Here is a 13,250-nt window from a genome sequence, read left to right on the forward strand (position 1 = left end):
ATTTAATATTTCGAAACTGGATAAGAAACATCGATACTTGTTTGCTATAAAATTTATCGATGTTTCAAAGATTTCGAAAACATCGATACATTAAGAGCGCTGGCATCGATATTTCTTCGGCACAAGCGGTCACGCTGTGCAGCATTTCATATCGTGTTGCGCGTTTCATACATTGCTGCCATCGGTTGTTATTATCAATTTTTTTTTTGTTTTTGTTTATTGTGAGCCGTTTAAGCGGAGCCACCAGGCACAAGACATCAATCGCCGTATAAAACTAGTGTGTCACGCAATCAGCGAGAATAAATCAAAAGTAAAATATTATAATTTGTTCGTCGTGGGTGTCAATAAAATATAATAGTATCTTCGAAGGACGTTTTTCCCCTCTATAGAATGTAATCCATCCCTGTCGCTCTCTCCATCATCAAACCGCGCGACGCGTCTAACAACGTTGCGTTGTTTTTGTTTGTACTGCTGCTGTTGCGCGCTCCATGCGAATTTCATGTGTTTATGTGTGTGTGTCCATTTGTGTGTGCAAATTACAAAACAAATTAATTCAAGAACTATTCACATAGATACATATCTATGTAACTAAACACATATCTTTACTTTTCAAAATCAAAAATTTTGGTAAATACAAAAATCACATGTGTGCGCAAAATATTCTGTAGCCTTGTTCTCTATCTGTGTGTGTGTGTGTGTCTGTGAGTGTGACTGTCTGTGTGTGGGTGTTGTTATCCAGAGCAAATGCCCTTTGTGTGGCTGGGAATAGAGTATTCTTGCTGTTGATAGGTTGTTGTAACTGGTAACTGCGTTTTAAGTTTGTCGTTCTACAAAAAGGGGGTGGAGGCGACTTCACCACAGCGTATCATTTCCTTTACTATTTATTTTTGTTGTTTTCACATTTTATTTTGCAGTGTTTGCTTTGGCCAAAGGGGGCTTTACATGAAGGGATAGAAAAAATGACCGAGTGCTAAGTCATTTCAAGTCAAGTGACTGCCAAGCAGCAACTCTCGCTGCTTGTTTTGTATTATTTGCGTTGCTTACTTTGTACATATGTACAGACATACATATGTATGTATATATTTAATTACTTTGTACATACTCGAGCCATATAGAGTGCAAAAAGAATAACAACGCTACATATGTGTAGATACATACATATGTATATAATATATATACGCACACACACATATCTACCTACGTACAAATGTATGTATATTCTGCGACGCAATTGAAAAGACATCGAAGGCCAAACAACTTTGCTGTTTTTGTTTTCGCCTTCTTTTTTCGTGTTTCGTTTCGTTAGTTGCTGTTGTTATCATCACAACTTCACCAACACTAGCATATACTGCTCGAAACTATTTTTGATGGGCAAGCAGAGCAACACTACAACAACACAAACACACAGTCTAATGCTCAAACGTGGTCGCTCTCACTCTTGCACATGCTCTTTTTCGCACGTTGCCGGCGTTGCTGTCAATGCGGCTGGACTCAAAGTCAGCCCCTAAGCCCATTCAGCTGCTGTCTGTCTGAGCGGGACACCTGTACTGCATAAATTGCGTGTGTAAAACTGCATACATACATATGTATGTATATGCATGTGCACCAAAGAAGTATGTATGTACATATGTAATACCACAATTCATTTTCTGTGCGTGTGAGTGCGATTTGCATACGGAGTCCTTACAAGAAAGTCGCAATAGAGAGCACTCGTCATATCATTAAACTTTGGGATGTCTGCTGTTTTGCGCTACTGCAACGCAGTTTCAATTTCTTTGTTCTTGTTTCTTATTTTTGATTGAAATATTGTTGTTATTTTAAGTCCATGGCGCGATGACGATGACGAATGCCGCCAGCATTTTGCGCAAAGAGCGCCCTACAAAAAAATATATGCATGGATATTTTCTGTGTCTTTTTGTCTCACTCTCATTTAATATTAACCAAAATAACAGCAATAACAACATGATTGTTTTTCATTTTTGGACATTTTTCTTTTTGCGTTATTTTTGGTAAAATGCCATTTCTTTCTTTTTGTTTTGCGTTTCTGTTTTTGTTGTTGTTTGTTGTTTTCGTGCAGCAATATTTCATTTCTACGCAGCAGCCGGAAAAACAAGTTGGCGCTGTGCCGCCGCCTCAGTTGCCCCAATTGTGAAATGACATTTAGTGAAAAAAGTGCAAGTGCGCGAGTTGTAACGGCACGATCAGCTGATCGAATGCGGACGAACCGTTAAACGAACAGAACAAAACTTAACCTCACTTGCTTATCTCTCTCTCTCAACAGATCGCAATCAAGAACAATAACAATAACGATAAATTATTAGTTGCATCGATATCGATAAAGCAGCTGGCTGCAATCAACATTCACAGTTCAGTATAACACAATCGAAAATGTTTCAAATTCCACGTCCCTCGCGGTTAACGCTGCAAGGTGCTGCCATTGCCCTGGGTATGGTGCTATTAATGTCCTGGTAAGTAAAACGAATTTATCTACAATACATGCATGTACATATACATACATAAATTGTTGCATTCTGATTTACATAAATAATTAAAAATTTAAAGTGTTCGTGTTCACGCATCGCAATTTGGGTCACAGACCAAACGCACTGTCCATTAACAACAATTCCTCCTCGCCCTTCCCATTGCCACACATTCCAAAAGGAAGCAAAACATAAATAAACTTTAGACATACATACATACATACATATGTAGCCGGCGACAACGCTGGGAGAGCGAGAGCGAGAGAGAGTGTCAACTCAAAGCACTTGCTGCTGCTGCTGGGCAGGAAGAATACTAAAGCGACTGATGAAACGTCGCGTGGCCAATTTTAAAAAGTTGCAATGTTTTATTTTGGGAATAAGTATGTACATACATGTATATGTATGCATATATACATATATATACATGCACATGTACGTGCTACACCTTCGTTTTGGCTCACTGCTCGCCGTTCCCTTTCTTAAGCCCCTCTCCCTCTAGCATACATTCATTTCTCTGCGGTTGGTAGTTTGCCTGTGTTGTTATTATTGTTGTTGTTGTTGCCTTTTATGTACTGACACACCCATACATTTACATGTGCCAGTGTGTACACATATAAAAATGTCATTTCCATGCCATACCCCCCCAGAACTCATTGAATCGTCGTCGCATTCAAAAATACACACACACACTATGGGAGCCTGTATGCATGTGTGAGTGCAATCACAATTTCTCTGTGTGGCGTAATTAACCAAAGAAAAATGCAGCGAAAATGATTTGCACGCAGCCTCAGGCACAGCTTGCCAATTATACATGTACATATAGAAACTATGCATATATGTGTGCGTGTGTGTGTAACTGTATCTGAAGAATAGAACGTGCACATCAATGCACTTGTTACTCGGCTGCATTAGGTTTTGTTTACCTTTCAGCTATCAGTTGAAATAACACACAAAAAAAAACCTGAAAACAATAACAATTGCCATTGTTATGTAGCTAAAGGTTATTTGTCAGGCAACGAAGGCAATAAATAACAAGAGACCAACCAATAATACGTAAAATACGGTCGGTTGGGTGATCTATCAGTCAGAGATCTGTCAGCTGTCAGGCTCGATAACGGTCATCGATGCTATCGATATTCGTTTCGGAAGGATTACAAAATGGTGTGTTGTAAAATTATCAAACGGCAATCGATAAAAAATGTGCACAAATGAATGAATATTCAATTCCTATATCAATGTAATCGTTTCTCTGTTGTTGTATTTCGTAAGAACAATTCTATTAACTTTGTGTTTTTTTTTTTGTTTTTGGCAATTAATTCGTTTGATTGATGCCAGCACCTCCCCTACCTCTCACCTCATCTCACACAGTTTGTTTTTATTTTGTACATTTAAATGTTAGGGAGCGAGATAGAGAGAGAGACAGAGTGTGAGCGAGAGGGTGATGTGCGAATCAGCTGTGAAGAGCAAACAGAGCGATAATGATAATTAGACAGTTGTTAACATACAAAAACAAGTCGTAAGCGAAAAAAAAAAACGCTGAGCACAGCAAAACCATATGATTCAGTATGAATGTACTCGAATATACCCTGTATTAAGTGGCAGCTGTGTGGGGTCTTTGTTTTGGTTCATTCACAAAGTCAATTAAAATAAAACGCATATTAAGGAAGTGACAAATTTCGCTATTTGCCCCAGTTTCAATAATCTAATCTTAATCGAATGAAATGAAAACAAAAACACGGGTAGATAACACGTATTGTTTTTTTTTGTTCTTTTTTAAATGTGAAAGCTCATTTCGCAGATTTTTATTGGTGTATGACACATTTTCTTTATGATTAAGGTACACGTCAAGCTGATGAGATAAGCGTAAATAATGAAATTACAAAATCAGTCAAGCAAATGAGAATTTGTTTTGGCCAACTAAACTACCCCACATCAGAGGAGAATCAGATTGCTGACGATTAAAACTATTAATTAATCAGACATTGCTAGTGTCATGTGTTTTTATAGCAATTTTCGAATTATATATGTTTATTTTTTTTCGCATTTGTGACGTCACATGGACAGATAGCAAGAGAGAGAGAGATAGAACTAGTGATAGGCCAGTGAAGGGTTCGAAACAAAATTGATAGCTGAGATCATGATACAATTATACAAGGTAGTCCCGTCGTCAAAAAGCTGTCCGTAATCTATACCGTACATAAGTGCGAGTGAAACGACTGCGCCCAGTGAGTGCGAAAGAATCGACAGTAGAGCTTTGTGATTAACCCTTAAATGGTACATAGGGTTTAATTGTTCCACTATATTAAAAAGAGTTGAAATGTTTTTTATAATTTAATATTTTATAGTTTAGAAGTTGACAGTAATAGTTGTTTTTGTTTTTGATTACTATTTTTTTTTGTTAAGGTTCTTAATTTTATCATAAAGTTTATATAACATATTATGTTATATAATAGCAATCTAACATTTTTGTCTTGCACAAGGGTTAATATTTAGGGAAAAAATCGTCCGCATACAACCTTTCCCTTCAACAAGCACGAGCGCACTGAGCGATAACACTCTGTAACCGAACGAAAAGGCGTACGACGGCACTACCTTGTATTATAGTATCATGGCTGAGATGCTCGCCTCATCGCATACACAAAACGGAAAACGAAAATAGAAAAAAAAAAAAAAAAAAATCGAAATCGAAACCAGGTTTGACCTGCTTGAAAGCTTCTGAACTTGTGGCCGAAAACATATGCCAAGTGCTTCCTGGTAGAACATGTTTTATTATTATTATTATTCTTTTTATTTTTTTTCGTTGTACATCTAACATCATCGTTTTTTCTACTATATAGTATGTATTATAGTTGGTAATTGGACAACCAAAGTCGCGAAGTTTATTTAGCATTCGTGATCAACGCGTCAACATCTTCAGTTCATTCATCTCCAGTTTTTAATCCTCCATCTTCTGTTTTTGCTTGTTTACAGTGTACGTCCCTTGGGTGTGCTTTTCCTGGGCCTCTTCAGTTACTGGCTCTACTGGACACGCTGCAGTTTTCGCGTTGTCCTCACTCCCGAACTGCGCGCCAAATTTGAATCGTGGCTGCAACGCGCCGAAGACTGGCGTCGCAATTCTCCGGGCATGTTCTGCGTGGTGAGCAGTGGCTGCCTGGCCACCTTGGCCATTTTGGGTCACCTGATCTCTGGCTCCACATTGGTGCTGACTCTGCTGGTGCTCTCCGCCCTCATCTCCACCAAATACAACTTCAAGTTGCTCCAAATTGAACGCAAGGGTAAGTGTCATTAAGCATAATTGCCACATTCCATTGCCGTGTAGTAGAAGTAGAAAAGTTGCTCAAGCCCAAGAGAGCGTAGAACTGTGTACTATATAGTTTATCATTCTTTACAGATAAACTATATAGTACACAGTTCTACGCACTCTTTAGCTTGAGCAACATTTCTACTTTTCATAATTAAAAATCTCGGTAAAGAAAGAAAATGTAATATGTTAAAATATGCATAAATTAAATTCGGTTAAAGGTATTAACTAATTGTCCATAAAATTTACATATTTATTACGTTTTAAACATTAAATAAAATAAAATTAGGCAGATGAATAGAAGCAAAGAGCATAAGGAAAAAAGTTAAGCATTTACTATTTGAATAAACAACGTCAGTGGAATTCGACTATAACTCTTAACTAATAGTATATAAAATGTGCTTATTTAGCACTTTAGTTCGCTGCAACTTAAAGTTACAAAATTGCACAATTAAATAGGTTAAACAAGTAAGCAAAACAATAAAAGCAAAAAGCAATAATAACAAGTAAGAAAGCTAGAGTGGAGTGTGCTCGACTGTGAGATACTTGCTGCCCATTTAGAATAAAAGTAAAACTGTGCGGTATTTATTTTAAAATATACCAAATTAGTATACCACAAAAATACTAAAAGTATACCAACGGTAATATTTGGTATATTGCTATATTTAAAATATGCCACAGAGTGCAAAATATACTAAATTGTCAGCCAAAGCCACTAAGAGTCCTAGTAGTAAGTAGTCCATACAAAAGTATTTAAAAGGATAAAAAAAAGAATAATGAATAGCCCTGATTTTAAAGACTCTGTTCAGATAATATAGCATATTATATTATATTATAATAACATCGCTTTCTGTTCTACCTTACAGACTTCCAATGGTCGGAGAAGATCAACTACAACAATGTGGATGCCGAGCTGGACGATGAGTTTATGCCGGACGTGAACGATGCGAATCTGTTTGTGCTGGAGCGTGCCAGCGATGTGGCCACGATCAGTTCCCCCATCGATGCCGATGGCATGGGCGATGACATCGACGACGATGAGCGCAGCGATGACATACCATCAGAGTTGTTGCTCATACCCGATGCCATACCTGAGATCGATGAGCACTCCACCGACGAGGACGATGAGTTGGTGCCACTTTCACGAACCAAGAGCAAGACAACAACAAGTGGTGTCACACAGTCAGCCAACAATGCCGTTAATGCTGCTGCTGCTCCACATGAGCAATACGAGCAGCGATCAACAACAACAACAGCAGCAGCAGCAACAATAACAACAACAGAGGACGGCGAGTCCACAATGGATTTTCGTAGGGGGCATTTTAAGCGAGACTCATCGCTGTCCACCACCTCATCATCGTCCGAGGAAAGTCTGTCCAAGGGTCTGCAATTTCCCGATCACACCAGCGTCGATGCTCCCGCCCTGCGGCAATTGACCGCGCCTCCATCCGCTGCATCAGCATCCAGCAGCGAGGCGACAGCGACGGCAGCCGGTGCAATAATCGCCCTGGCGGTGAAATCCCAAGCGCAGTCCCTGCTCCCCAGCCTGATGTCCAATTTGGTTGGCCAGTGGAGCAATGCTGGTCAACCGGTCAGCGGGGGTGAAGTGGTCAGCATGGATCAACAGCAGCAGCAGCAGCAATTGGTTAAGCCGCAGCGACGTCAAGTCACCGCTCTCGATTCGTCCGATGAGAGCGATTTTGAGATACTCGAAACGGATGATTTTAAGTAAAGCAAGAAAGCAAAAACGTTTATCGTTGCGAGCGCGCGTATTACCAACTAATATCTTAACTCTATATATACACGATACACATACATATGTAATCCAATCCAAAAAGAAAAACAAAAACACACAGACACACACACACACACACACATACGCAGCAGACAGCCATATTGAGAGAAATTCAAATAACGATAAAAAAATATGCAAAGAGTCTATCGGGGGTTAATCGATATGTGTAAATGGAAGAAGTTCGATTAGTTGTATTCTTTAGTTCTGTTTGTTGTTATCATACAGATATCTGTGCTTGCGCTCTTTATTATGTTATTATTTTAATAATATATATATACTTTATTATGATTATGATTACGATTACGAATATTTTGTAATGACTTGTGTTTCTATATACTTTTTAATGATTTGGTTTTCAATTTTTTTTTTGTGTTTTGGAGCAGCGGTTTAGTTACTAATTGATTTACAATTTCGATTACGAGTTCTCTCGTATGCAAAACACTGTAAATACTTTTGTATCACACAAAACAAAACCACAAGCACACAAATACATACATATATACATACATATACGGATAACCATGCAAATGTTGAGCTACTTAATCTGTACCCAAGAACGCTTTAAATCAAACAAAACAAAAAAACCCACGACAACAAAAATCTAACAATTAATGTAATGAAAATCATCCTTTGCATATTATTCTTTAAATCCTGATTGCGGTGCTAAACAAAAAACAAAAACATCCAATTAATTAGTATCGTTTAAGAACACTTCGCTCTAATGTTATTAAAATATGAATTGTTCTCAAGCGATCAATTCGAATTAATAAAAAATAAAACAAAAATAAAATCGAATTATTTTGATTATTTTCTCCCCACTTTGTTTATGTTCGATTGAAGTCTGTTGTTCATATAATTTTTTTTTTTAAATACATTGCATTAATTCAAATAAAAAATATATGCAGTATTTTATTGATTCAAATTACAGCCTGAATATTTATGGTTATCGCTATCGATAGACGATTGTCAACAATAAGGTTGCCAGATGGAACAAAATACAACAGACGGTTAAATTTAAATAAACAATTGCGAGTAAATATATTTGTTAAAAAAAATACAACAAAAAATAAAACAAACTTTCGAAGACTTAAATTACATAACGAAAGCGGGAAATTGAACGTGTTTTAAATTGACATTTCCATAACAATTCAAATTAACAAATAATAAGCTTAAAATTAGCAATAAATGTATAAAAAGAGTGTGGAAAATTCAAGCTGTTTGCCGTGCGCAACATTCAAGTTGCGAAGGAACAGCCAATGAATGAAGACTGAATTATAAATTCACTTTGAACAAATGTTTCAGATTGGCACCGAAACGCAATGTAAAGTGATACAATAGCTCAACCAAGCTCAGTATGGAGAAACCCATAAAGAGGCCAAAGATGCCGCCGCAATTGGCCAAAAAGTCCGTGATGCCATACAACTCGGAACGCTTCGAGGTGATAAACTGACTCTGCTTAAAGTAGATCGACAGACGCGACATCTGTGATCCCGGATATTCGCGCATAAATTCCGTATCGCCCTCGGCGGCCAGCATCTCCTCCAGATCAAAGTTGGCCTGCGAGATTTCCGTGTTGTACACCAACGATGTGCACGCGGGCAGACAATTGCAAGCGGATTGTGCCCCACTTTGTGGCTCCTCAGTGTCGCCTCCATTTAGGAAGCGAACCCTTTGAAACTCATGGACCAACTGATCGCGTTCGGCACGTTCATAGCAATGGATCTTCTCCTCACCGCAGACGGGCATCTCGAGGCTTCGTGGCATCGAGAACTTGACGCAACCGCATTTGCTGAGCGTGAAATTCGCCAGACACTCCAGCTGGCAATTGGACTCGGAGTAGATCTTGAAGAAGCGCAACAAACGCTCGTGACTCAGAAAGCATTGACGTCGCTGCGGATGATATTCGGCAATGCCCGTCGATGTCGTTATCATATTCGGTTTGACCGCAATCAGCACCTCGCGACCCATCGGAATGCGCACAAATTGTTTCGACACCTGCGGCACATCATCGGGGGCATGCAACAGGACCTTAAAAAAAAAAATTCATACTTTAAATAACGTTTCAGAAATATACACATAACAAAAATGTTATAACAATACTTTAAAACAAGTAAGAAAGTTACAGTTGAGTGTACTCGACTGTGAGACAACCGCTACCCATTTTGAATAAAAGCAATATATATTGCGGTATATTTCTCAAAATATAACAAATATACTATAATAAATATCAAAAAAATACCAAATGGTATATTTGGTATATCGATATAGTACCGCATTCAAAATATACCATAGACGACACAATATAACAGATTATCAGCCAAAGCAACTAAGACCCCTAGTAAGTAGGCGTTTTTGCCCATACAAAAGTATTTCTTTAATAACTTCGACAATTTTTATCTGAACCAAATTTTTGGGAATCATAACTACTATAGTTGTTATTGTATATACCAAAATTCGTAACTCTAGCTTTAAAATTACGCTTGTTATTCAATTTTTTTGATTTGCGAGGGCGGAAGGGGGCGTGGCAAAAATTTGAAACAAACTTGATCTGCGTGCAAACATAACAAATGTTGTCGAAAAAAATTATAGCTCTATCTCTTATAGTCTCTGAGAGCTAGGTGTTCATACGGACAGACGGACGGACGGACAGACGGACGGACGGACAGACGGACATGGCTAGATCGTCTCGGCTGTTGACGCTGATCAAGAATATATATACTTTATGGGGTCGGAAATGCTTCCTTCTACCTGTTACATACATTTCCTGTCGGCACAAAGTTATAATACCCTTCTACCCTATGGGTGGCGGGTATAATTAAAGTAGAAATTTTCTATTAATATTTTTGTTAAATTTTCTTTATATTCAATACAGTAAAAATGTGTTTTATTGCCTTGTCAGAAAATATGGCGCAATTAATCTCAAAATTTAGTTAACATAAGTTGAAATTTTAGCAAATTTATTTTGCGGTTATTTTGAACTTTAACATTTTACAAAAGTTCATAACATTTCATTGCGTGAAATAAGCACGTTTCCACAGTTCTCTCTAATGAGGCAGTTAAGATCATTAAACTGGGGGTTTTTTTTGTCTATATAAATTATTAGAAAATATTGCAAATAAATAAGCTTAACGGGTCGAAGGCCCCAACATCTAGTACTTTCTTTTCTCTAGCATTAAATGTAGTATTTAATACTAGATTTAATATAATAAATAAGCTTCGAAAGTTTTTAAAATTTAGGAGAAATTTTCCACCGACAATCGGAACATTTTCTATTGATCGTTTACGTTAGCTTTGAAATCATATAGCTTTGTTTAATAGCCACATTTTAGGTTAACAAGCTTGAGAAGTGTTGAGAGTTTACTAGACAATTGAAATTTGAAATAAACGAGCGAAAATATAAAATATACAAACTACAATTTGTGAGGGGAAAATTCTGTTATGAAATATGCATCACTGCTTGGGGATTCTCAAATTGTTAACTACGCAATTGGGGATGGTATATATGTATATATATAGTATTATTAATATAGTAAAGTATAGAAAAGTTTATAATTTTTTTTTATACCCGCTACCCATAGGGTAGAAGGGTATTATAACTTTGTGCCGACAGGAAATGTATGTAACAGGTAGAACGAGGCATCTCCGACCCTATAAAGTATATATATTTTTGATCAGGGTCAACAGCCGAGACGATATAGCCATGTCCGTCTGTGTGTCTGTCCGTCCGTCCGTATGAACACCTAGATCTCAGAGACTATAAGAGATAGAGATATAATTTTTTTCGACAGCATTTGTTATATTTGCACGCAGATCAAGTTTGTTTCAAATTTTTGCCACGCCCACTTCCGCCCCCGCAAATCAAAAAAATCGAATAAAAAGCGTAATTTTGAAGCTAGAGTTTTGGTATATATAATAATAACTACAGTAGTTATTATTCCTGAAAATTTGGTTGCGATCAGATAAAAATTGTCGAAGTTATTAAGGAAATACTTTTGTATGGGCAAAAACGCCTACTTACTAGGGGTCTTAGTTGCTTTGGCTGATAATCTGGTTTATTGAGCCGCCTATGGTATATTTTAAATGCGGTACGATAACGATATACCAAATATACTATTTGGTATATTTATAGTATTTTTGTAGTATAATTGGTATATTTTGAGAATAATACCGCAAAATATATTGCTTTTATTCAAAATGGGTAGCGGGTATCTCACAGTCGAGTACACTCGACTGTAGCTTTCTTACTTGTTTATTTATATAAGCTCCCAATATATCGATTCCTACCTTGAATCCCTGCACGGGGCCACGACACGCATAGTCCACCTCCTGCTTGAAGCTCTGCAGTGCCATGAATATGCCCGATCTTGCGCCAGCGCTGAGGACACGAGCTGGAAATGTTTCCACATCGCTGCTGGCATCGTAGCCCGTCTCCAGGCTCCACGACGACTGGGTGAAATTCTCAGCAGCACTGCGATGATACTGATACGTGTTCTCGCGATAAATCTCCGTGGGAGGCAGACCATTGAACGTATAGCAAATTCCCTCCTCGGTGAGTGTTTTGTGAAAGTATTTGTCGCACTCGTTGTAGCGACTCAGCCATCGGCAGTAGAAGAAATAGCGTTCGAAGGGCGGCAACATGCGATCAAGTACCTCAAAATAATCGAATTCTTCGCCCGGTATTAAGGGTGTATCCTGTTGCAGGATTTTCGTGTTACAGACATGCAACAATGTGCGAAATTCTTCCATTTCCTTGGCCGTAATATTCTCTGGCTTAAAGATGCGTGTGGCATGCATGGCGGCCGTAAATTGATTATATAGATTGGCATACGAATTGTGATCGCCGCTCTTCTTCAGCACTCGTTTCGTCTCCGAACAAATGGTGACGGCGGGAAAGGGAATATTCCAAACGGGCGTCGAACGCTCAGCGAAACTCACAATCACCGGTGTTGCATCCCATTTGGTGTAGGCGCTGTTGATCAAGCGGGCACAACAATAGATGGATACCACAAATACGACCAGCCAGAAGACACGTTCCTTGATCGGTCGCTCTTTTTCACCAAGATATTGCACTCCATGTATCGAGGTGTGTTGGCAATAATCGCGATATGTTAATGTCAATCCTTTGGCGATCGAATTTTGCGACTTTTTCGCTGTCAAATCGATGCACATCTTATTGTTGCTCTCCATGTCCGTTTCCATTTCATAACTCTGGCGGCGACCCAACATTTCACAACAAAAATGAGAAAACTACACGAAAACATCAACTCTGCCAACTCAAAGTCGCCCACTGAAATGTGTCTAGAGAATTTACCGCAATTTTGCAGTTGCGCTTTGCTCTACTTTTCATTTAACCAGGTACCGTGTGCAAACACATTTGAAGTACCAAACAAATTAATGATTAATGCGCATAGTTTATAAATTATTGTAACTTATTTTCGTATTTTTCTTAACGTTTTTTTTCACAAATTAGTTTGGCGCGCAGTTACTTTTAGTAGTATTTTTATATTTGGCGTATTTTTCATTTGTCCATAAAATTTGGCGTATTTTTCATTTGTCCATAAAATACTATCATAGTTAATGGCAAATTACTGCGCACATTTGGAATTTAAGTGTTTCGATATAATTTCTGTGATTTTTATTTACATTTAATAGAAGTGTAATTATGTATATATTG

General features: G+C 38.0%; 2 protein-coding genes across 2 annotated transcripts; one reads left to right on the forward strand and one right to left on the reverse strand.

Annotated features, from left to right (window-relative positions):
- Positions 1-152: 152 nt before the first annotated feature.
- On the forward strand, positions 153-8,257 carry LOC117568353 (uncharacterized). The gene is made up of 4 exons (XM_034248955.2): positions 153-310; positions 2,282-2,468; positions 5,451-5,755; positions 6,648-8,257. The coding sequence occupies exons 2-4, from the start codon at positions 2,389-2,391 to the stop codon at positions 7,511-7,513; spliced, it is 1,251 nt and encodes a 416-aa protein (XP_034104846.1). The 5' UTR covers positions 153-310; positions 2,282-2,388; the 3' UTR covers positions 7,514-8,257.
- Positions 8,258-8,494: 237 nt separating this feature from the next.
- Positions 8,495-12,887, reverse strand: LOC117568347 (pickpocket protein 28). Its single transcript, XM_034248941.2, has 2 exons — positions 11,861-12,887; positions 8,495-9,604 (listed from the first exon to the last, which is right to left on the reverse strand). Exons 1-2 carry the CDS (start codon positions 12,800-12,802, stop codon positions 8,849-8,851), a joined length of 1,698 nt encoding a protein of 565 aa, XP_034104832.1. The 5' UTR covers positions 12,803-12,887; the 3' UTR covers positions 8,495-8,848.
- Between the last annotated feature and the right edge of the window lie 363 nt (positions 12,888-13,250).

This window comes from Drosophila albomicans, chromosome X (genome assembly GCF_009650485.2).
Source record: "Drosophila albomicans strain 15112-1751.03 chromosome X, ASM965048v2, whole genome shotgun sequence".
In the NCBI taxonomy this organism is placed as follows: Eukaryota; Metazoa; Arthropoda; class Insecta; order Diptera; family Drosophilidae; genus Drosophila; species Drosophila albomicans.